The 25988-nt window shown below is 38.0% G+C and overlaps 2 protein-coding genes across 2 annotated transcripts in view; one reads left to right on the forward strand and one right to left on the reverse strand.

The window, feature by feature from the left end:
- The window catches only part of vps52 (VPS52 subunit of GARP complex), a 103012-nt gene extending 90428 nt beyond the window's left edge, over positions 1–12584 (reverse strand). The window contains exon 1 of the mRNA XM_079830073.1: positions 12488–12584. Coding sequence (XP_079686199.1) covers positions 12488–12574 — 87 coding nt within the window. The 5' untranslated portion in view covers positions 12575–12584. The remainder of the gene's footprint in view (positions 1–12487) is intronic.
- rps18 (ribosomal protein S18) lies at positions 12188–24259 on the forward strand. Its single transcript, XM_079830072.1, has 6 exons — positions 12188–12902; positions 13364–13462; positions 13552–13638; positions 23184–23285; positions 23771–23862; positions 24154–24259. Exons 1-6 carry the CDS (start codon positions 12900–12902, stop codon positions 24227–24229), a joined length of 459 nt encoding a protein of 152 aa, XP_079686198.1. The 5' UTR covers positions 12188–12899; the 3' UTR covers positions 24230–24259.
- The last annotated feature ends 1729 nt before the right edge of the window (positions 24260–25988 follow it).

Genomic DNA, 25988 nt, shown 5'->3' on the forward strand with positions numbered 1-25988 from the left:
AATCGAATTGTGAGGGCAGTGCCAATGCACACCCCTACCGTTTCATCCCTACTTTAGTGTGAATAAGTAAAAAAGAACTACAAACACCTTGAATTAAATACTGGCCTTCTGGACTTACAAAATTTTGAGCAGGAAAATATAACTTTTATCTATTTTATCCTATGATATTAAAATTAATCTAAATTTAAATTACATCATGGGTGTGGCTTGTGGTGATAGTGGCACCAGTTGCTGCGGTAAATGTGGCACATTCGAGCGATTCTAAAATATTCTCCTGTTTAAATGCATATTGCCTGCCGTGCACAGTTAAGCTGATGCCACCGGCGTGGCGGTGCCACCGGCTTGGGCCCGTCATCGCTGCTCGCAGCTTTAATTATTATTATTATTTTATCGACTTCTCGGGCACTTTTGGGGCCCTTACCATGCTCAAAAACTCTTGAAACTTAGCACACACATCGGAATGCGCGGCCATCAGAGCCGGGCTGAAGCTGGTACCCGGGCGTGGCAGGGGGACTCGACAGCGCCCCCTAAAGTGGGGTCTGAAAACTTGGTCTATATATCAAACACACTTGCACGTACATGTAAGAAACTCGGTACACATATAGACCTCATTGGGCCAAACAACTTTCGTGCTCTAAGTTACGTGTCAGCCCAACAGGAAGTGAGCTAATATGGGTTGTTCTGAAAACACATGCTCTGGAATTTAATATACTCCTCCGAGGCCATTGTTTCAATCAGTGCCAAACTCGGTCAGCATGAAGTCAAGACACAGAGGATGCTAAATTGCGAGCGGATTTTTGATAACTCAAACGGTTTGGCCGTGGCGAAGCAACAAATTTATGGCGAGAAAAGGGAAACAGGAAGTGTGTAATAACTTGTGCAAACATTGAATGATTTGGATGAAACTTCAGCTGTGTGTTCGTTGTAAGAGGCCGATCACATGGATATGACTTTTGTGAGTCAAAGTTAAAGCGCCACCAACTGGCAGCAGGAAGTGTGTCACTTTCAAAAATGCTTTAAATCACTGTCTTATTTTCACCTGATTGACTTCAAACTTCATCAGTATAATGTGAAAACATGACAGATAGAGACATATGAATGGATTCCTAATATTTCAAAAAATGTTGCCATGGCAACATGTCAAAGTTTAATAATGTTTTTGGATGTTTGTGTGCCCTCCCCTCTATCACCACAAGGTGGCAGTGTTGTATTATTTTTGAAACTCCCTTTCTCTCTCTCTCTCTCTCTGTGCTTGCTTATGTGATTTATGAGGACACAAATGTGTATGATGACATGGGTATTGTATTACAACGTAGTGGTTAATGTGGACATGAACTATGACACTATATCAGTACAGGACTCATTTTCTAAATGACATTTGAGTTACAATTCTTTTCACCTGACAGCCGTGATTTCATGTACTCATTCAGACAGAACTCTTTTTTTAAAACAGAGGAGTGTGAGTGTGTTTTCTATACATGTGCTTTACAGAAGGTCATGTGCTGTGTTTGCAAAGATCACTTTTGACACATTTGTCTTTAAATTCATACTGACATAGTTCAAATTTATTTAAAAAAAAAATTCACATTATTTTCTACAAGTGTCTGTTTATAAGTGTCTTTTTTCACAGAAAGTTTTTGTTTAAACGTGAATATTTGTATAATTCAGGGTCTGAGTTTTTACGTTCTCCTCGTAGGTGATTTATTCAATCTCCACCAAACTCGGTCAACGTGAAACGGAAGCTTAACGCATTAAAAATATTTAACGCAAATAACACAGCGTCCGTTTTTATATCCATTTTTGCTTAGCGTTACATGATCACGCTCCTATTCATGTAAATGCTTCCAAGCGCGACAAGACACAAGAGAGCGCGCTGTATGCCAGTGTCCTGTCTGTGTGTGTGTGTGTGTGTGTGTGTGTGTGTGTGTGTGTGTGTGTGTGTGTGTGTGTGTGTGTGTGTGTGTGTGTGTGTGTGTGTGTGTGTGTGTGTGTGTGTGTGTGTGTGTGTGTGTGTGTGTGTGTGTGTGTGTGTGTGTGTGTGTCAGTGTCCTGTCTGTGTGGATGCGTCTCATGTCAGCTAATCAAGGGACACTGACACACACACACAAACACACACACACTCGACGCATAGATAGACTCGCGTCAGTTTCCTGCTCACATCGAGTTCTCTTTTGCTGTTGAACAAACAATAACACAGAGGATTTTGAGTATTCTCATATTAGAGTCTTAAATTAGTTAAATAACGTCTTAAATGAACTTTAAAGAGTTGTGAGGAAATGAGATGCGCGGGACCGCGCGTGAGATCCGCGGTTGTTCTTAAAGTGACAGGAGCACTGATAATGCCTGTCATTAATGTTCATCAAAGAACAACGGGAACAGAGAAAATTGTAGCTTTAATGATGATTCATCTATATTTCATTTATTATTTATGCAGTTAAGGAAGGTTTGATAACTATTACATTTCTGTATAACAGGGAAGGCCATGGGTAAATATAACATTTATTATTTTGGGTTTATGTAAAGATTTTTTTAAGTTCACTTAAATTAAAAGTTGTTTTTTAAAGACTAATAAATGTTGAAATTGGGAGCTTTCAGTTATACTGTAATGTAACGTCATTAATGTTTCATAGAGAATTTAGTATCAGTGATACTGGCCTTCATTCATAAAAAATGACAATACAACACATATTTACAATATGCTGTCTTTAAATTGTTTCTAAATTAATTTGGAGAGTAACTGAAATTATTACAATATCAAAATATTACAAACTTAAAATATTAAAAACTTGCGATTAATCGTGATTAATTACAGAAAAAAATGTGATTAATTAGTTAATTTTTTACTTTACAGTCATTAGCTCTGACCAACAGGAAGTCAGATATTTTGGTTTGAACGTGAATATTTGTATAATTCCTCTTAGCATGCTTGAAATTGCTTGAAACTCAACACACACATCAGAGATGTCAGTCAGTGGAAATGGGCAAAGCCTCAGAAATGCGTGTGTTGGAGGGGTGTTTATTACAACATAATCATGGTTTATGAAGACATTTCATGTGTCCCCGTAAATAAAAATAGCTTTAACAGCATACTAAACAATTTTTTAATAAAAATGTAAAAATGCAGAATGTTTTCTGTGATGGTAGGTTTAGGGGTAGTGTGTGTGTGTGTGTGTGTGTGTGTGTGTGTGCGATATGTAGGCTTAGGGGTAGTGTAGGGGGATAGAATGTACAGTTTTTACAGTATACAAACCATTTAAGTCTATGGAATGCCATCTGCCTGTCTTTCCCCTTCCCCCTCTCTATCTGTGTGTGTGTGTGTGGGGGGGGTCTCTCTCTCACCCTGTGAGTTTGTGTGTGTGCCTTTCTCTCAGTCCTTCCCCTCCCCCTCACTCTCACTCTATCATTGTGTGTGTGTGTGTGTGTGTGTGCCTTTCTCTTTTGATCATAATTTAACCCTTTCATATAGGCTATCACAAATAACTATCACTTAAAATAAAAACGTCATGTGATGTGTTTGCCAAGATCACGTATGATGCACATGTCTTTAAATTAATTATTTACTGATATAATATAAATGTATTAAAACATACATTTCACATGATTTTATAAAAGTGGCTATTTATAATAAACTTCCATAAAATGTAGACACGCATCTTACTCTTACCTGACACTGATATTAAAATCATCTTTGCAGTTTCTGTGATTTGGCTCCATTTATACATTTTTTATTAAAAAGAATTTATTGGACCACCCATATTGAAATGAAAGCATGTTTTATGGTGCATAAGATTGGTGCACAAACGGTAGCTAAGGTAGCTCAAAAACACATGAAGAGAAGTGTTAGAATAAAACAACATCAGCATTCGAATGGTATTCTGAACTCATTCCAATTTGACCTTTGACATAATCTGACATGAAATTCATATAAATTTAATTGATCTCATAGATGTGGCTGTTGTGGTTTGTGGTCATAGCAGCACCAACTGCTGCAGTTAATGTGGTGAATTCAGATGACTTTGACATAGTCCTTTTATGTTTTCCCATTTTAAATGCCTATTGCCTGCCGTGCACAGTTAAGCTGATGCCACCGGCGTGGCGGTGCCACCGGCTTGGGCCCGTCATCGCTGCTCGCAGCTTTAATTATTATTATTTTATCGACTTCTCGGGCACTTTTGGGGCCCTTACCATGCTCAAAAACTCTTGAAACTTTGCACACACATCGGAATGCGCGGCCATCAGAGCCGGGCTGAAGCTGGTACCCGGGCGTGGCAGGGGGGCTCGACAGCGCCCCCTAAAGTGGGGTCTGAAAACTTGGTCTATATATCAAACACACTTGCACGTACATGTATGAAACTCGGTACACATATAGACCTCATCGGGCCAAACAACTTTCGTGCTCTAAGTTACGTGTCAGCCCAACAGGAAGTGAGCTAATATGGGTTGTTCTGAAAACACATGCTCTGGAATTTAATATACTCCTCCGAGGCCATTGTTTCAATCAGTGCCAAACTCGGTCAGCATGAAGTCAAGACACAGAGGATGCTAAATTGCGAACGGATTTTTGATATCTTAAACGGTTTGGCCGTGGCGAAGCAACGAATTTATGGCGAGAAAAGGTAAACAGGAAGTGTGTAATAACTTGTGCAAACATTGACTGATTTGGATGAAACTTCAGCTGTGTGTTCGTTGTAAGAGGCCGATCACATGGATATGACTTTTGTGAGTCAAAGTTATAGCGCCACCAACTGGCAGCAGGAAGTGTGTCACTTTCAAAAATGCTTTGAATCACCATCTTATTTTCACACGATTGACTTCAAACTTCATCAGTATAATGTGAAAACATGACAGATAGAGACATATGAATGAATTCCTGATATTTCAAATAATGCTGCCATGGCAACATGTCAAAGTTTAATAATGTTTTTGACTGTTTGTGTGCCCTCCCCTCTATCACCAAAAGGGGGCAGTGTTGTATTATTTTTGAAACTCCCTTCTCTCTCTCTCTCTCTCTCTCTCTCTCTCTCTCTCTCTCTCTGTGCTTGCTTATGTGATTTATGAGGACACAAATGTGTATGATGACATGGCTATTGGTATTACAACGTAGTGGTTAATGTGGACATGAACTATGACACTATATCACTACAGAACTCATTTTCTAAATCACATTTGAGTTACAATTCTTATCATCTGACAGCCGTGATTTCATGTACTCATTCAGACAGAACTCTTTTTTTAAAACAGAGGAGTGTGAGTGTGTTTTCTTTACATGTGCTTTACAGAAGGTCATGTGCTGTGTTTGCAAAGATCACTTTTGACACATTTGTCTTTAAATTCATTATTTACTGACATAGTTCAAATTTATTTTTAAAAAAAATTCACATTATTTTCTACAAGTGTCTGTTTATAAGTGTCTTTTTTTCACAGAAAGTTTTTGTTTGAACGTGAATATTTGTATAATTCAGGGTCTGAGTTTTTACGTTCTCCTCGTAGGTGATTTATTCAATCTCCACCAAACTCGGTCAACGTGAAACGGAAGCTTAACGCATTAAAAATATTTAACGCAAATAACGCAGCGTCCGTTATTATATCCATTTTTGCTTAGCGTTACATGATCACGCTCCTATTCATGTACATGCTTCCAAGCGCGACAAGACACAAGAGAGCGCGCTGTATGCCAGTGTCCTGTCTGTGTGTGTGTTAGTGTCCTGTCTGTGTGTGTGTGTGTGTGTGTGTGTGTCCTGTCTGTGTGTGTGTGTATGTGTATGTGTGTGTGTCAGTGTCCTGTCTGTGTGGATGCGTCTCATGTCAGCTATTCAAGGGACACTGACACACACACACACACACACACACACACACTCGATGCATAGATAGACTCGCGTCAGTTTCCTGCTCACATCGAGTTCTCTTTTGCCTAGGGTTGCCAACTCTCACGCATTTGGCGTGACACTCACGCTTTCAGGCTCTGTCTCACGCTCTCACGCTGCCCAACTTAATCTCACGCCAAATTGCCAAACCTGCTTTTGATATTAAACAATGTCTAAGCTTTTACATTTTTTAAAGTTTTAATGCGAAATTCAAACAATAAATAGCGTTTTGGCGCTAATATGGCATAACAGTTAAAGCCAGAGTGTTGAAAAACCATACAGAGTTGCGACATGCTCTATCATCTCCCGGCGGCGCGCGCAGTCGTGCTTCACAGAAATCTCAATACTTCTAGCGCTGTGTCAATACATTTGAATGGCTTGATACACAACAGCTCCACTTTACAGGGGTTTGCAGCAAGTTTTGGTAAACAGTACAGCATAGTGTGCATTGATTATTACATCAACCATACAGGATCGTTTTATAATGGAGAGTAATGCAACAATGTTAACATTAATGTTAATGTTTTTTATTGTACTTAGCCTTCAGGTATTCCATACTAATTGGTCATACTCATACTAATTGATGGTCAAATGTGACCATACACCTTAACTATTTTTCAATTAAATAAATGTTCTATATTTTAGTTCAATAATATTTATTGAATATTTTGAGGAGATCTTTTGGTACTAAATACTAGTTGTGCAATATTTATTGTCAATAATGACCACTTAAAATATTTTTCTTCTAATATTTGTATTATTTATATTACAATTAGTATAGTAATAAGGTTAAATTAGAGAATTATTTTTCAAAGAGGCAAATTAGAGTCATTTTGTGGAGTCAGCCTGTCATTAATGTTCATCAAAGAACAACGGGAACAGAGAAAATTGTAGCTTTAATGATGATTCATCTATATTTCATTTATTATTTATACAGTTAAGGAAGGTTTGATAACTATTACATTTCTGTATAACAGGGAAGGCCATGGGTAAATATAACATTTATTATTTTCATTTATTATTTATTTATTCCATTTATTATCATTTATTATTACTATACTCTCCTTGAAGTTTACTTCCCGCTACTTTTTCCCTCTTCCTCCCAACCGCGCGGCTGCAACTGTCTTCTTCTTCTTCGATAGTAGCCTAAGCCAGTGTTTCCCAACCTTTTTTCAGTCATTTTATCATACGTTACGCTAGGGGTGTAACGGTACAGATTGCTCACGGTTCGGTTTGTATCACGGTTTAAGGTTCCCCGTTTCGGTACGGTTCAGTATTTGCTATGTTCAGGGAAAAAAGGACTACTGTCAAATAAAACAAAAGAAAATAATAAGAACAAATCATTTAAATACAAGCAGCAGCACAAATAAATACTATTGAGCAAAGATACTAATAAAATAAACTATGCTTTTCAGGTTTTTCAGGTACGTCTAACATTAGTTTTCAGGTACAGAAATTGATCAAATGTAAAATAACATTGCATATATGACTGTATAAATTAAAGATTAATCCTATTAAACTTACAAAAGTTATTCAATCAAGAGCAGTGAGTGATGCCCTTGTCTTTTGTTTGACATTAAACAGAGAGCAGTAAAGGCTACTGCCCCTTTAAGACCTCGGATATGCGTCGTCTTTTCTGGACTGTATAAAGCTTACTTAAGCCATATACAGACTATGTCTGCTAGAATACTCATCAATATGTTGACATACTTTTTGCGTGAGTTTGTCCATTCAAGAGCAAGACTTGAAAGAGAACTCAATATTTGCGCGCTGAGAGACGTGTGCGCGCTCTCGGATGAGTGCACGGAAAATTTTCTCACAGTGCGCGCGACTTCTCATTCGCGTCTTCTGGCACTAAACCAGATAGTTGCGTGTTCTGAGTTAACACAATCAGAACGTAAAAATACGGGATATTTTACGGGAAAATACTAAAACGGGAAGACAGCGGGAAAAGAGCTAAAATACGTGAGAAACCCGGAAAAAACGGGAGGGTTGACAGCTATGGTGTGTGTGTGTGTGTGTGTGCGATATGTAGGCTTAGGGGTAGTGTAGGGGGATAGAATGTACAGTTTGTACAGTATACAAACCATTAAGTCTATGGAATGCCATCTGCCTGTCTTTCCCCTTCCCCCTCTCTATCTGTGTGTGTGTGTGTGTGTGTGTGGGGGGGGGGGGGGTCTCTCTCACCCTGTGAGTTTGTGTGTGTGCCTTTCTCTCAGTCCTTCCCCTCCCCCTCACTCTCACTCTATCATTGTGTGTGTGTGTGTGTGTGTGTGTGTGTGACTTTCTCTCTTGATCATAATTTAACCCTTTCATATAGGCTATCACAAATAACTATCACTTGAAATAAAAACGTCATGTGATGTGTTTGCCAAGATCACGTATGATGCACATGTCTTTAAATTAATTATTTACTGATATAATATAAATGTATTAAAACATAAATTTCACATGATTTTATAAAAGTGGCTATTTATAATAAACTTCCATAAAATGTAGACACGCATCTTACTCTTACCTGACACTGATATTAAAATCATCTTTGCAGTTTCTGTGATTTGGCTCCATTTATACATTTTTTATTAAAAAAAATTTATTGGACCACCCATATTGAAATGAAAGCATGTTTTATGGTGCATAAGATTGGTGCACAAACGGTAGCTAAGGTAGCTCAAAAACACATGAAGAGAAGTGTTAGAATAAAACAACATCAGCATTCGAATGGTATTCTGAACTCATTCCAATTTGACCTTTGACATAATCTGACATGAAATTCATATAAATTTAATTGATCTCATAGATGTGGCTGTTGTGGTTTGTGGTCATAGCAGCACCAACTGCTGCAGTTAATGTGGTGAATTCAGATGACTTTGACATAGTCCTTTTATGTTTTCCCATTTTAAATGCCTATTGCCTGCCGTGCACAGTTAAACTGATGCCACCGGGGTGGCGGTGCCACCGGCTTGGGCCCGTCATCGCTGCTCGCAGCTTTAATTATTATTATTATTGCTGTTTTGGAATTACTAACCTGGTTTTCATTGCTACCACTACTGCTGTAGCTAGATCAATTGATTATTTCCAATACCCCCCTAATCTTTTCATGTGTTTTTAATGCACCACAACGTAGAAGAGAGAGAAGGAAGAAGGGAAAAAAAAAAAAAGGTGTATGTGTATATACACTGAAAAACCTCATAAACACTCAGGCAGGAAAGACAGGAGAGAAGTGGTTTCCCTAGGACAGCATCTCTGTCCCAAGTTGAGACACTCTCACACTGTACCCCTTCTTTTAATGCACCATAGATACTACACACAACATACAAAATAAAATAAAAATAAATAAAAATAAAAAAAAGGTATAGGAGAAAATAGGGACTGAATAGATGTGGGGGGAGGGTTATCTTATATATTACCCTCCATTACTAATTTACTATCTAAAATTGATTTGTCTATGGAGTGGTGGCAATGGTAATCAATGGCAATCATTACATAGGAAAAAAGGGGAAGGAGAAGGAGACTAATACAATGAGGGCAGTATGATGGAGGTGGTGGTGGTGATGGCAATGAAGATGGTAATAAATAATTAATGGTTAATTTGCTTATGCATACACACACACTCACACCCACACACCTATACATTTACACATTTTCATTTCACTTCTGGACTTATGGAATTACTAGATTGTTTATTACTAGATTGTTTATTACTAGATTGTTTATTACTGCACTATTTTGGTCTATCTGTTGAAGGGGAGAAGAAGAAAAAAAATAGAAAAAAAAATGTGTGTATAAAGTCAGACTTGTGTGTATAAAGTCATAATTGAATTGTGAGATATAGTCAGAATTGCGTGTAAAAAGTCAGAATTGCGTGTATAAAGTCAGAATTGCGGGATAGTCAGATTTAAATTGTGTGATAGTCAGATTTGAATTGTGTATATAAAGTCAGAATTGCGTGTATAAAGTCAGAATTGCGTGTATAAAGTAAGAATTGTGTATATAAAGTCAGAATTGTGTGTATAAAGTCAGAATTGCGTGTATAAAGTCAGAATTGTGTGATAGTCAGATTTAAATTGTGTGATAGTCAGATTTGAATTATGTATATAAAGTCAGAATTGCGTGTACAAAGTCAGAATTGTGTGTATAAAGTCAGAATTGTGTGACAGTCAGATTTGAATTGTGTGTATAAAGTCAGAATTGTGTATATATATTCAGAATTGTGTATATAAAGTCAGAATTGCGTGTATAAAGTCAGAATTGTGTGTATAAAGTCAGAATTGTGTGATAGTCAGATTTGAACTGTGTATAAAGTCAGAATTGTGTGTATAAAGTCAGAATTGTGTGTATAAAGTCAGAATTGTGTGATAGTCAGATTTGAACTGTGTATAAAGTCAGAATTGTGTGTATAAAGTCAGAATTGTGTGATAGTCGGATTTGAATTGTGTGATATAAAGTCAGAATTGTGTGATATACAGCCAGAATTGTGTGTATAAAGTCAGAATTATGTGTACAAAGTCAAAAAAAAAAAAAGAGAAAAAATGGAAAAGGGGAAAATGTTTTGCCTTTTTGACAATGACTTGTGTTTATAAATAGCCCCGTTCCTTTTTTTTTTTTTTTTTTTTCTGTTGTTTTCTGTTTAGTTATTCACTATTGTATTTTGACTACATTTTGGTATGTGTATACTCTCTTTCCCCTACGAGAGTTTTGTATTTTGCTGTTTTTTGTCAAAAAAAAAAAAAAAAAAAAAAAAAAACTACTATTGTGTCACAAAATGTAGTTTTAAGACTTTTTCAGGTGAGAATGTGGTTGTTTAAAGCTCAAATCTGTGGTTTATTTATAAAGAGAGCGCCTATTTAAAAAAAATAATCCTGTGTTTTTGGAGTTGTGATCACCGTGTGGCAATCACCGGGCAATCACCGCTCATAACCCCGGCGAGAGCAGCCTTTCCTCGGCTAATCATCTGACGTTGGCCGCTGGCTCTGATGTCCTGTAGTGTTTCGTCTTGTGTGGATCTAACGGCTGATCTTTGGTGTTATGAATCTATAATTTGTTGTCTGCCAAATCGTTTTGACAGAGGGCAAAGAGAAGTTTCATAACATTATTTTTTAAAGGATATTTAAATACACATGCAGTGAAGATAATGTAGGAGTTGCCTGGACCACATTTGTGTGGCTATTAATGCTTAAAGCTACACTGTGTAACTTTTTTAGTTTATTCTTAGCTAAAAACACTTAGTTCTTTCAAAAATATATGTGCTCATTAATGTATATTTACTTCTTACAAGTAATAAAGTATTCTCGTACGTTTATAATATGCCATTGAAAATACATACGGGTAAGTGGTTTGAATGCGGGTCGCCATGTTGCCCCTCCATCTTGAAAGTACATTAACCAAAGAGGGACATACTCGTAAATTCAAGCTTTGCCTTTCGCGTTTTAACACTCGATGGCTCCGTGTCGAATGTGGACGAGGTCGAACTGGAAGCCATGTTAATCTTGGACTAAATCGGCCACCGTAGGAGTTAAAACGAAATAGGGATTGAGAGAAACAGAAACTAAAATTCTCTGGATGGTCATATACCTTTTCACCACTAGATGGGGGGAAATATCACACAGTGTAGCTTTAATATATATTTTTTTATGAAAATGAAAAGAGGCAGAGTTGTGTTTTATGACATATTTCTCCTGGAGTGCCTTGAACGTGCATCAATTTCACTTCCAGCGCTCGATTTCTATGCGCGTCCAATTAGCAGCGGACGCGCGAATGCATTCAAAATGTTTGCGTGTGAAACTAGACGCGGTAGACGCGATTTTGACGCTCTATTCGCGTTTGGTGTGAACGCAGCATTATGATTACACCCATGGTTGGATGATTTCTTAAATAATTCCAAAAGAGGGTGCTAATCTGCCTTCAAAAGTATGGCCTATAGGCCTTATTTTGAAGGCCTAGTCTCTATTTTAACCTGAAATACTGCAATAATAATAAAAATAAAAAAAATAAATTATGTATAATTTTCAATGGCAAAAATAGACCATATTTATTGCATAAATATAAAAAAATACCATCAAATCATCTCAAAATACAAAATTAAAAAGAAAAAATATTATTGAAGAAAAATAAATTGCATTGGTTTATGGGGAGGAGGAAGTTAAATTTTTACTTATGACCGGGAAGACAACCAATGCAACCCCTAAACGAAGAGCACCAGAGGGTTAAAAGAGCAATGCGCAGAAGAATTTCACTATTTCCTGTTGTTATGTGCCATGCCGACGTCTCAATTTTAACATCTGATATTCGAGAGCGTGTGGGGGGTTTGAACACATCACTGCACTGTCACGTGATCTTACTGTAGGATATGACATAGAAAATATATCTTCAGATGTTGGCTGAAATAAACACCTGCAAGGGGCCAATAACAGTCGAAATCAGTAAAACAGCATTCAAAGGAATTATAATAACTCTGATAGGTCATTTAAAACAACAGTTTGTCTGTGTTATTTCTATTAAATTCACATCTGAGGCTGTTAACATTGCTAGCGCTTACGGGTGTAACTAAAACAGGTTCGGTTTAACATGGTCAGTAAAAAAAACATCACGGACGCTGCTATAGCATGAAAGAAAATCATCACCTTATCCTGTAAATACGCCATCGCACCGCTCGCAGAATCATCGGGTGTGTTTATAAGAACAGCTCCAGTGATCAGCGCCTCCGCCATGGCGTCTGTAGTTCACAAAAACTACACGTCCGTTTAGTTTTTTAGTCCCTCCAGTCATTCATTTCCCTCAAAAATGTCACACTGTAACCTCATAAGACATTTATTTTCAAAGGAGTAAACGCTCTTAAACATGTGTTACAAAATACGATACAGCAATGACTGCGCTGTATGATTAAACGTCATCGGTTTAAAATACAGTCTTGTTTTGCATTAGCATAGCCCCTGCATTGCGACGGAACCTGTTCCGGTCAAAGTTCGCACGTCGAGGGGACAAATTATCGCGAGAACCTGAGCACTTCCTCTTTGCGCGGAACCAGCGAACAAGATGGTGAGTGTGAAATGTAATCCTCAAAATTTTACATCAAATCTGGTAACATCGCCTGTATTTGTGTGCTTATGTTAGTACTGATGTAACATTTAATGTTTTTTATGCATATAGAATCCAAATAAATGGATATTTTGGGCTTGCATTATAGAGTTAACGTTTAAGTGAGTGATAGAACTCTGTGTTTAGTCCGCGCCGGTTTAAGTCTACAAAAAGATACCATGGTATTGTCACAGTGTTCTGAAGGTTCATAGAGAAATGTAGTAATATATTTATTTTATTTGTTTAGTTTAAACCAGAGAGAAACTTAAGTATGTATTTCTAGTCAGTGAGCTATCGTTAGCTGTACTTCAGCGTTATGCCCCCATGTTGGTGTCCTGAACTACATTTAAGTGTACTTGCGTCAAATTCATTAATTGTGACTCTTTTAAAAAATAAAATCACTGTGATTTGTTCTCTCTTAGTCGCTCGTCATTCCAGAGAAGTTCCAGCACATCCTTCGTGTTCTCAACACGAACATTGACGGAAGACGCAAAATCGCATTTGCCATCACTGCCATCAAGGTGAGTTATTGAAACTAAAAGCATTTCGGTTTGAAAATGCCGGTGAAGTTTAAGTTTTCAAGCCTCCGTGTTGCACATTTACTCCCTAGGGTGTTGGAAGACGATATGCCCATGTGGTCCTGAGGAAAGCTGATATTGATCTGAGCAAGCGGGCTGGAGAACTCACTGATGATGAGGTGGGTTTGTTTCTAACTTTTATTATTATTCTTCGTTACAAAATGTATAAACTCGTTTAAAAAAAATATTAGTTTGGTCAATAGTGACATCACAATTATTCGTGGGTGATATGATCAAAATTCTACTAATACTAGGTTAAAGGGATAGTTCACCCAAAAAAATTAGCCCATGATTTACTCACCCTCAAGTCATTCTAGAATGTATGACCTTTCAGACGAATACAATTGGAGTTGGCTAGTCCTGGCTCTTCCAAGCATTATGGTATTGACTTGATTTTGAAGTCCATAAAAGTGCATCTATCCAGCATATAACTGCTCCACATAGCTCCGGAGGGTTAATAAATGCCTTCTGAAGTGAAGTGACACGTTTGTGTAAGAAAAATATCCATATTTAAAACTTTATAGACTAAAAGAACTAGCTTCTGGTGGTCAGCAGTACGCAAGTTGACTTGCGGCGAAAGAGTGACCCTTGAACCCTTAACCCATGCGTATTGACTAATGCAGAAGCGCAGAGGATCGAGCAAAACAAAACACTGGTCATGAATTAGAAGTTTAAAATGAGAATTTTTAAAGAGAAATTGTGGGGAATTTCGATTACAAGAAAAGAGGGGCTTGAGTTTGTTGCCCAGCCCTATCCACGAGAGGTGTCAAAGCTCCTATACATCGCGTCAGGGGTTATTCTTTTAGAGCAAGTCGACTTGCGTACCGCTGACCGCCGGAAGCTAGTTATATTAGTCACATTTTACATCACTCACTTATTTGGTTGATTTGGATCTTAAGTTTGGCTCGGGGAGGAACGAAAGTGCACCGACGTGAAGGAAAGGGAACTGCGCTGGACGGAATGTGGCAGCAGCACAATAATCGCTTTACCTCCATTATCTTGTTTTCATAATAATTGGAAGCTGAAATTGAAATATGATTAAATGCACAGCCCTAAAATCTATATACCTTTTTCACAAATCACACAATTTCACTTTTCAAATCATTCAAATGACAATTACATTAATTATCTAAGTTTACTATTCTGTATAGAAAATGATCAATTGTAAAGCTGGATGCACACTAAGATTTGGCCATCTGAGAAAATTTGCAAATCCTAAAATTTCTCTGATCCTATGCTAAAATCTGTAGTCTTTGATCGTGTTTGATTAAAGTCAGTAGTTTGACATGTTTGCAGACAGCCAATTAATGACCGCTGTGACTATTTTACCTTAGATGAAATTCTGGTAGTGTTCAAGTTTTGGGGCGCAGTGTGGCTTCGACGGTCAAATCAAAAACCAATAGGATTGCAGAACATGATAATGTTATGTGCAAGAACAACAAACCACCACTTGCTGTGCACAATTTTTTTTTCTCTTCAAGCCATGATCAAAATTGACGCTAGACATGGGCGTCAGAACCATTGTATGTGGGTGGGACAAGACTTTTTACGAACAATGATATTTGACCCCTCAATTTTCTTTTCTAATTCAGCACTTGTCTTTTTACCTACCCCTAACCGTTAAACACTTATTATTAAACACACTAGATTTATGCCCACTTTTCTAATATTTTCTTAATTTTTGTTGAAAAATAAATGCCTTTCCGATCTGATATGTAATGGGTAAAGGGAGTATAGCAATTTCGGCAAAAGGCGGATTCGAACCTCGGTCGATTTGCGTCACAACTTACTGTCATGTGTCTTACCCCTACACTATCTGCGTGCTAAATAATTTATTGATTTCCATAATTCTGTCTGGCCCAACCAGACGTTTAGTAAACAAGGTGGTATATTTGTACTTAATGTAAATGACATCTACTCCAGTCATTTTTTTTTTTAAGAGAGGACCCACCCACTTTTTTTTGCTTCCGACGCCCATGACGGTAGAAATTGTTTTTCTTTGCTAGCCACTGCTGTAATTGATTACATTTCAGAATTGATTACATTTCAATTCTGCATGTAATTCAGTTTGCGGTCATGGATTTAAGTAATACTCCGGGTGAGTCTCGTGTGCATCCTATTTAAACAAGTTTTAACTGCTGTACTGTCTAACATTGACAACTGAGATCTTGCCTTGTGGACATGACTTGTAGCTGGGATCATGTTTATACAGTCTGACAAGCAACAATCATAAATGCACCCCACTTAAGTCAATGGAGAACGTTCTAATATTTGTTACAGTTGACATTGTTGTGATGTATCCCAAATACAGTATAACATTTAATTGTTAGAGACTATATCAGTTACTTGTATACAGGGTTTTATGTTTAAATATTGTTATTTTTAAATTCAATCTAGGCTACATTGATTATGAAAAGTGAAAAGATGAGCAATATGTCAGAAGACAGAAGGTCAAATGATTTTGAACGAAATTTTGTATGATTTTGCTTAGAAAGCCTTTCTTTAATGTGAATTTCGTTTTGTATAAATTGTATCTGAATTTTAATCAATGTTTAATCAGATTATTGCCTGGATTTAAAACATAAGAAGCAAATAGTCTATAGCAGACAATAATCGCGGGAGCGATCACATGCTTTACACATGAACTGGAGCTCAAATAAACCGAAACTCATTATAGCTACTTGTCTCACAAACATGAGAAATGTGTATATAAAGCTTGAAATGTCCACTTTTAAACGTAACAAATAAAAAATAGTCAAGCAATGCGCACTGTTCAATAGTGGCAATGATATGCATCCGTTCATTCATTCTTGTCAAAGACGCTGACATCAGACGCACGTCTGTTTACAAACCAATCAATGTCCAGATGCAGCCCACATAGATGACGAGTGGACGCAAGTGCGTTATGTAAAGTTCTTTAGTGCGCTCACATAATTGCAATGTGAAACCAAACCAAAACTAACCGAAAGTATAAAATGTATCAAAACATAAACTTCGGTTCGGACCTTGGTGCGGACTTTCAGGTGTGAAAACGCCCTAAAGGCCTGTACACACCGGGACGAATATCGCGCGCGCTTATCGCCAGCGTTTTTCGTGACGTTTTTCGGCGCGTCTTGAGTGTTCACACCCAAGCGATTTCCACTGCCGATGCGCCGAGTGAACGTGCACATTCAGTAGATGCGCTCCCGGTGCACAAGGTGGTGCTGCGGCACTTTACGCTTCTGACACTCGCTTGTCACACAGAAGGAGAAGAGAGACAGTATTTACGTGCTTGCCAAAACCATAGACATTATGTATATGGCCAAAACCATTCACACACTTTTTACTAACTCAAACTGGCAAGCAGCATTAGCTTCTTTGTCTACTTACTACTTCGTCGTATCAATGTGTGCTCGGCAAAACCGTTTTGTGCTTCAGCGCCACCCAGTCGTGTTTTAATGTCACTTCAGCAGCTCCAGGCACGTGAACAAAAGCGGCGATCTCATTGGTCGGCCAGTTTTTTACGCGCCGCGTCAAAATAAAAAAACGAACCCGAGGCGTTTTTTTAAAAATGACGCTTTTACGCCTGCCGTTTTGCGCGTCGGTGTGCATACTCACATTGGCGCCCTTTGTTTAGTCCCGAGGCGTTAAACGTCGGCGATAAACGCATGCGAAAATCGTCCCGGTGTGAACAGGCCTTAAGTGTATTGACCTGGTTTTTGTAAATAAATTGATGCCAAATTAAGGAAAATATCAGAGTATTAGAAGTATAATGTCCTTAAGCCATGCAGTGGATTAGGCAGGCGAGCAAGATTCAAGTTCTGAACTTGTTTTTGCGATAAATACACCAGAGAGGAAAGGGTTAAAGGGCTTTCTTGTGGTGCCCCCCTCAGCACTTGGTGCCCTACGCGCTGCGCGTGGTGGGAGCAACGGCACTGGTCCACTCTTCAAAATGCATCCCAATTTTTAACCCAAAACAATGAAAAAATGGGGGAAACAAAAATCCTCCTTTGTTTGCATGAGCGTTTTGAGTTAGAGTAATCAATCATGTCTATTGAAATATTGATTTTAATCCGTATTTCACCATTCTGGTCTGTACTTTGGAATCTTGTGCTGAAGTTGAGCCCTCCCTGGTCTCTCTGCTTCAATCACAGGTTCTGGTGACTCGATTATATGCAGGAAGCACATTACTGGCTTGTGAGGTGTCAATCGTAGCACCCATGGTTTTCGTTGGATAAAGCCAGTCAATGCTAAGAGTTTGAACCTACTCTGGTCTCATGGTTCGATTACAATTATCATGTCATCAATTCGGTTCAATTCGATATCACAATGCATTGACGATGCACTGCATCTTCATGTATACAATTTTGTCAGTCAGTTATATGAACTGAACCTTTAATTTTACCTGCTCCAAGAAAACACGCTTCGTATGTATTAAAAAAAAAAAAAAAATCTGGGCACAGAAGACAAACTAAAAGCCGCTTCAGTCAAAACTAAAGTCTAAATGCATCTGGTTGTTGAAACCACATATGTAATGTTACTCCTCGCAACAATGCTAAAAAAAATTAACGTGTGAGACTGAGAGCGTGTTATGGGCTATATGACAGCCAGATATGACAGCGCTACTGAAGCAAGCATTGCCGCAGACGAGCAGCTGCAACTCTCTTCATCAAGTGAGTTTACAAACTACCAAAAGTTAAGTCATATGTGCTCAACATACAATCATATTTATTAAAAGTAAAGAAACTGAATGATCTTACCAGTGCTGTTGCCGCGCGCTCTCCTTTTGCGGTCTTTGATTTTGAAATTAGCTGATGATCAATAAAATGCAGCTCATATCTATTGTTTTCGTTGACGGTAACTCCATTAAAGGTCCTTTTCTTCGTGATCCCATTTTTCAAACTTTAGTTAGTGTGTAATGTTGCTGTTAGAGCATATATAATACCTGCAAAATTATAAAGCTCTAAGTTCAATGCCAAGCGAGATTTTATTTAACAGAAGTTCCCTTTCAAAGCCTACAGCGAACGGCCGGTTTGGACTACATCCCTGTACATCCTGCTTTAATGACGTCAGTAGAACAGTTTGTTGACTAACCTCCGCCCACAAGAATACGCAAAAAAAGGGGGCGTGGTCTTGTTGCTCTCCCTCGTGGAGAAGAGGAAGTGTTGCGTTTGGTTGCATTTGTCGCCATGTCGTCCAGACGCTGTTATTTTCATCCCGGAGTCAAATCACCTTTGTTTGGCCTTCAGGGGCTGTAGTTTGAGCGCATTCATCTCCCCGTTATGGTAAGAGGCGTGACCTTCCCGGGCAACATGCGCTAAGCTGCTGTCGAATCACAACACGGGAACCGCTGGCACAATCAGAACTCGTTATGTATTTCTGAAGGAGGGACTTCATAGAATAAGGAAATCTTCAATCCGTTTTTAGGACAGTGAAAACGGCGGTATACAGATGAGTAAATTGTGTGAAAAATACTGTTTTTTTTACACGTGAAACATGAACACATGTTATATTGCACACTGTAAACATAATCAAAGCTTCAAAAAAACATGAAAAACGGGACCTTTAAATCTGCATGTAGTGCGGGAATTAAAGATCGGATTTATATCCGTTTTGCGGAGATGCATTTATGTGCCCAAGTGTAAATTAAATAGTTTTGATAAATCAGATAGCTTTGATTTACACAGCGGGTGTGTTCTCCAGGTCGTGCTTGCCAGGTTGTTCATAAAAGCCGAAATGTGTCGAGGTGTCGGTTTTTAGAGCAGTTACAGCATTTTAATTACTTGCGTCTCGCCTCCCTCTGCCATTGTATGCTACCGTGACAACTCGTGATTGACCGATATATTGGGCCGATATTTGCATTTTTACGTGTATCGCATTGGCCGATACACGGCTGCTGCGTTCGCCGATTGTTTTTCTCCCAGCATTATTTACAGACAGGCGTCCACAGGCAGCTCTGTGTTGCTGGAGACGTGCAGCCCGTGCACTGCCCGATAAGACAACGATAAGTTTTAAACTTTGAAAGCATCTTTTAATTGTTTCACTTAGTTTGAATATTGCCATACACTTTGAAAGTGGAAACCCGTTACTCTATGGCCCAATCCCATTTCTACCCCTTCTCTTTCCCCTACCCCTTCGTTTTGCGCGTTCACGTGAAGGGGTAGGGGTGTCTCGATTCTTTTTTGGCTGGAGTGGTAGGGGTAAGGGGAAGGGCCAGATAGCCCTTCAAACGAAGATTTTCCAGGACCACACTTCGAACGAAGGGGTATGAGGAGTTTCCCTCCACCGACTACCGTGCTGCTAGAATGTGTGTGTGTTGCCACTCGGGCTCGATCACTTGCGTGTCGCCTGGCTGCCGTTTCGCCGTAGCTTGCTAAACGCACTATTTGGGTGATTTGAACACATATTAATAATAGTTACAAAATTTTAATCTGGTCATCCTTCATAACGCAGTCGATATTTACAATACATATCGTCCGTAAACTCTCTCGTTACCAAGGCAACGACTGACTTGCCGTATAACATTATCGCAGCACCACAGTGGATAACAAAACCATATCCGTACCGGCCGGCTCGGATCAGCACGGAATGGAACGGTTAATAAACAAAGAGAACAGTTTGGTCCCATGGAAAAGCGACTTCAGTAGTCTTGTATGTTCTGTATCTGTATAACAAATTGATATAAAGCAAGTTATGAAAATATTGTGGTGACGTATGTCAAATCGGGCTGTTAACCTTACAACAGTTGGTGGAATTTTGATGTTATGCATTTGTCATATTAAGAAAAATATTAATGAGCTGCTCAATTAATTTAGCAGATTCAATATTTTTTTTAGTGTTATATATTTTCTCTGTTTTATATAAAATCTGGGACTCAGAAAAATGTTAACAGCACTGTTTAATATAATTGAAATATTGATTGGTATTGATCTGCACCAAATGTCAGGGAATCATGCATACTTGGGAAAATGACATACCATGGTGGCTGACAAAATGTTACGCAACTGTTTTCAGACTCTACTAGCATGTCTACATTTCACTGACAACAATGATTCTTAAAATCAGCAATCAGGGGATAAGTGTTGGAAGATCCGTCTATTGTGTTTTGTTAATAATTTTTTTATAATATGCCTAATTTTGATAAATGTTGTGGAAAAGAAACAGAAAAAAACCTGCTATTTAGCAAAACAAATATTAAATGTTTTTTTTTTTTTAAACAGAAATAAATGCCCAATGTGACATATATGTAACATAAAAAATGTATCATAAACGCCCAATGTCACATATGTGTAACATTACAGATCTCTCACAAGGAGGAGTTGTATTTAAAAAAGAAACTGCAGAAACATGTTACAAGTGGTCCATTAAGCCTGTTTTATATGCCCCATAATTTTCCTATAAGGATAAATTGGTCCGGGTTCTTATGGGTTAATACATTTTTTTTTTATTGAGGCTTGTAACATTATCATCATGACCATTGTGTCATTTTTGATGTAAATTAAGGTAGCAAAAGCAGTATCGGCTCAAGAAAATCTTTTGGATTTTGTGTAAACGGCTTTGGTGAATACTACTTGTGATTACGTCTCCATTCACATCGGTGCACGTCTGTCAGTTTACGCACACACTAGCACAGCTCGCAGACTCTATGACTGACACTTCTTATCAACTAAAATAGTTTTTTACACTTTGTTAATTCTGTAAATAGTTGCTTTAATTTTTCAGTAACCGTATATCTATTATAATTAGCAGTTTATTGCAGATTTATTTCAATGAAATACTACTCATTACAAATGTTCTGAAAAATAAATTGCCTTTTTGCTTGACATAAAAGCTTACAGAAGCTACATTTTTGAGAGTATCATCCTCAGATCTGAATCAAAACATGATCAGACATTCAGTTTTATATTTCAGTTTTAGGCCTTTAACATTAAAGTCTCATCCATTTTTCCCTGAGTGAATTTCAATTTATTTTAAAAACGCGAGTCACTTGTAGGGATGAAACGGTATGGAAATTTAACATCACGATTATAGTGACCCAAATTATCACGGTTATCAATATTATCACGGTTTTGTTCAAACGAGATGAAAGTGTTCAAAAAGAACAGATGCACACACTTAAAACATTTCAACAAGTTTTATATTTGAAATTCAACAAACAACAAATAACTAAAGCAGCTCTACGCACTTTTTTTAGCTAGATTCTGTGGGATTTCCTTCCTTAATGGCCGTCATCAATAGCAACGCATAACACATAAATAATAATAATTTGTCGTAAATATAATCTCTATTATCACTGTAAATATATTCCCAAGCAATATTCTCATCAGTGTTCTATCAGACACATTTAAATCTAGCATATTTTGTGTTAGAGCCCAAACAGTATCCTAGTGAAATAATGCATATCCATATTTCCATATGATTTGACAGTTTATTTTATTAAATATCAAAATGTGTGCATCATACCTGACACATAGATGAACACTTTACAGTCTTTTTATGACTGTCATTCTCTTCAAATGCTATTGAAGTTTGAAACGTGTATAACGTTACCAATGTTGTATGTAACTTTACAGACGGTCCCTAAATTCGCCTGCGTTATGCCAGTCATATCAGATGCTCTGTGGTTCTGCTGTGTTTTTTTTAAACCATTGTCGCTGCTGAAATAGAACAAAAACAGTCATCCACTGAATGATGAATGAATCTCCTGCATACATCGCTCGTTTATCTCTGATCTGAGTGCAGATTTCAGCGAGTGAGCGCGGCGCGCGCGCTCTGAACATAACTCCGGCTAATCTGAACGCCTCTGATTTAGAGACATTGCATTCATAAACTCAATAGAAACATGTGTAAGTGCTTATAATGCGCAACGCGATTATAACAGATGGCTTTTGAGAAGACTATTATAAGTTCAACAGCCAGAGTGACTAGTGTGCAGCCGAAATAACGTTACACTCGCAAATTGTTCGTTCGCTTCACGTTATTATTTGCCAGACGTAGGTTTGGTATTGAGGTCAAAGTCCACTTGCCTTGCGTTCGTAGTTTTGAAGTGTTTTCCCTATTACAGCGACTTTCCTCTGGCATGTTCTGCAGACAAGGTGACCATCTTAGATTAAGTTTCCCTCAGGACTTATGTAAAAGCCAAAATATGACCACGCCTCAGATTTGGTCCTTTTAGAAGGCAGAACAATCCCCCAAGTGCTGTCACTGCTTTCTGCCATTTATTCTCATTCAGAAAACAGCGGTGCGCCAGACTGACGCTGACTGGACAAGATTTACCGCGAGTTTTCACAACCGTGATAATCACACGCGGTTTTAATGATAATAAAATTTTATACGATATTACTAACCGTCACTAAATTTTATCGTGGTTTATCGTGAAACCGGTAATCGTTTCATCCCTAGTCACTTGCATGTATATTTTACCTTGTTTTACTCTGTTCCTGTACTACTTTGAGTTATGACTCTTGGGTAACACAATTTCAAGTGTCTAGTTTAAAATAAGACCAGGTTTATGAATATAGACCATAGGGTTTAAGAGCTGCAGACATTGTCGTTTTCAGAAAATTCTCAAAATTAGGGGTGCAAGTTAAGAGGTTAATAAACATTCTTTGCTTTTTACTGAACTTTTCTGTGTGACTGCAAATAACACGTTTGTAACAACCAATTTGCTCTCTTTGTTGAACAGGTTGAGAGGGTGGTGACCATTATGCAGAACCCTCGCCAGTACAAAATCCCAGACTGGTTCCTGAACAGACAGAAGGACATTAAAGATGGAAAATACAGTCAGGTATGGTTTGGAGTGCCTTTTTTGTGCTTTCTGGGTTTTTTTTTTAAATTATTATTATTATTATTATTATAAGGGTTGTATCAGTGCAAAGCTGACTGTAAAATCAGATCTTAAAAAAAAAATATATATATATATATATCTATATCTATATATATATCTATATCCTAACACCACCCATGAATAAAGAGTGGTAGTATTATTGGGCTGCATCATAGGACAGGACAGTGGTGCTCCAGGACCAAAGGTGTTTTTAAGCTGTTAGTCAACTAGTCATGCAAAAAGGTTAATGTTAGGCTATTTCTTGCGTGTTTCAGATAGCCATGTTTGATGAATAATTTTTTTTGCCTGACATGCTGTTATTAGCACATGGACCAGGCCTATTAACACATCATATTGCCATTTTATTTCACAAATAAGTGCAATTACTACAATATTACTTCAGTAACTAGAATGAAATAGATTTTAAATGTTGTGGTTTTCCCAAGGTCCTCGCTAACGGTCTGGACAACAAACTGAGAGAAGATCTGGAGAGGCTGAAGAAGATCAGGGCTCACCGTGGCCTCCGTCACTTCTGGGGGTGAGTTTCACTGCAAATGCTTCCCTGCAATACAGTGAAATGACTAATTGATGTCGTTGATTTGTTTAGAACAAGGAAATTATTTTTGTGATCCGAGAATAGTGTCATAAAACTTATTAGAATAGTCTTGAATTATGTTGGACAATAATACCATCAGGTCCAGTGATAAAATATTAATGGTCATGATATCTTCTAATGTTAAACTCAAATATAATGTTCAAGATCCTTATGGACGATCATTTAATGTGATTTGTTTTAATGTCTTTTTTTGTTGTTGGTTTTTTTCTTTAGTCTGCGTGTCCGTGGTCAGCACACAAAGACTACTGGTCGTCGTGGTCGTACTGTGGGTGTGTCCAAGAAGAAGTAAACCCAAAATAAAACTGAACCGTTCAGCCATTCTGTGTCTTGGTCTCTATTTTTAGCCAAATTTGGTGCAGAATCAATGTCCCTGGAATATTAGTACAGCTACGATCTGTTAATTCTCTGTAGGACAATACATCTCTCATTATTTGATACTGGTTTTAATTGTTATTCCAAACCTGTATTTCTTCTGCTGAATACAAGATATTTTGAAAAATGTCGGTATCCAAACCAGGGTTCCCGCGGGGTCTTAAGTCTTAAATTTCAAAATCTAAATTTTAAATTCTCTGAAGTATTGGGTTCTAGGTCTTAAATAGTTTTAAACAGGTCTTAAAGGGTTAGTTCACCCAAAAATGAAAATTCTGTCATTAATTACTTACCCTCATGTCGTTCGACACCCGTAAGACCTCCGTTCATCTTCAGAACACAAATGAAGATTTTAGTTGAAATCCGAGGGCTCAGAAAGGCCTCCATTGGCACAATGCACGGTACACTCTCAAGACCCATAAAAGGTACTAAAGACGTCGTTACAAAGTCCATCTCACTACAGTGGTTCTACAATAACTTTATGAATCGGCGAGAATAGTTTTTGTGCACAAAAAAACCCTAAATAACGATTTGTATTGTGATGACCGATTTCAAAACAATGCATCATGAAGCTTCGAAGCGTAATGAATCAGTGAGTCGATTCAGCGGTTTGAATCGCCAAAGTCACGTGATTTCAGCAGTTTGGCAGTTTGACACACGATCCAAATCATGATTCGACTCGCTGATTCATAACGATTCGAAGCTTCATGATGCATTGTTTTGAAATCGGTCATCACTATGCAAGTCGTTATTCAGGTTTTTTTTCGCACAAAAACTATTCTCGCCGATTCATAAAGTTATTGTAGAACCACTGTAGTGAGATGGACTTTGTAACGACGTCTTTAGTGCCTTTTATGGTTCTTGAGAGTGTACCGTGCATTGTGCCAATGGAGGCCTTTCTGAGCCCTCGGATTTCAACTAAAATATCTTAATTTGTGTTCCGAAGATGAACGGAGGTCTTACGGGTGTCCAACGACATGAGGGTAAGTAATTAATGACAATTTTCATTTTTGGGTGAACTAACCCTTTAAATTATCCTACCTCCATGTAACGCTACCTCTAATGCTCATTGAAATGCTCCCGCAACGCTTTTGTGTGTGTTTTTTTCCGGGCTGTTGTAGTTCTTTCTTTCGCTGGTCCTACTATAGTTCGCTGTATTACAACTACAAATGAGACCAGCATGCATCTTATATTGCAGCCAATCAGCTTTCATGTTATTGGCGCGGTTCTCTTTCGGGTTGTACCACCGACGCATCAAACAGATTTTATTCTTCAGCTTCAGTTCTTCCAGTTCACGCGATCGTGAAAGCGAAGGTGAATCTTTCTCACCTGCCATCTCGCATAATGACCAAACAAAAGTATGATCCGTCCGATAGCACTAAAAAGAGTTAATAAAAGTGATGTAAACCACAAACTCAATTCAGTAGACACAGACCAATGTCAGAATGGCTGTGGATTTTGTGCACGCGTTTGCCGCCTGTCAGTTTGCGCAAGTGTACTGAATGTGTCTATTTCTAGGCTTACTCTTGAACGCTCTTACACACATTCATATCCCTATTCATATCTTCTTATTGGCGGTTAAGTCTTGAGTAAAAAAGTTTGGGACGTGTGTCAGTATTGGATCTGCACATTACTGTAGTTCTTTAAAGTGAAAGCATACTAATATAGCTTATACCTGC

The sequence above is a fragment of the Gobio gobio genome (assembly GCF_949357685.1).
Source record: "Gobio gobio genome assembly, chromosome: 11".
In the NCBI taxonomy this organism is placed as follows: Eukaryota; Metazoa; Chordata; class Actinopteri; order Cypriniformes; family Gobionidae; genus Gobio; species Gobio gobio.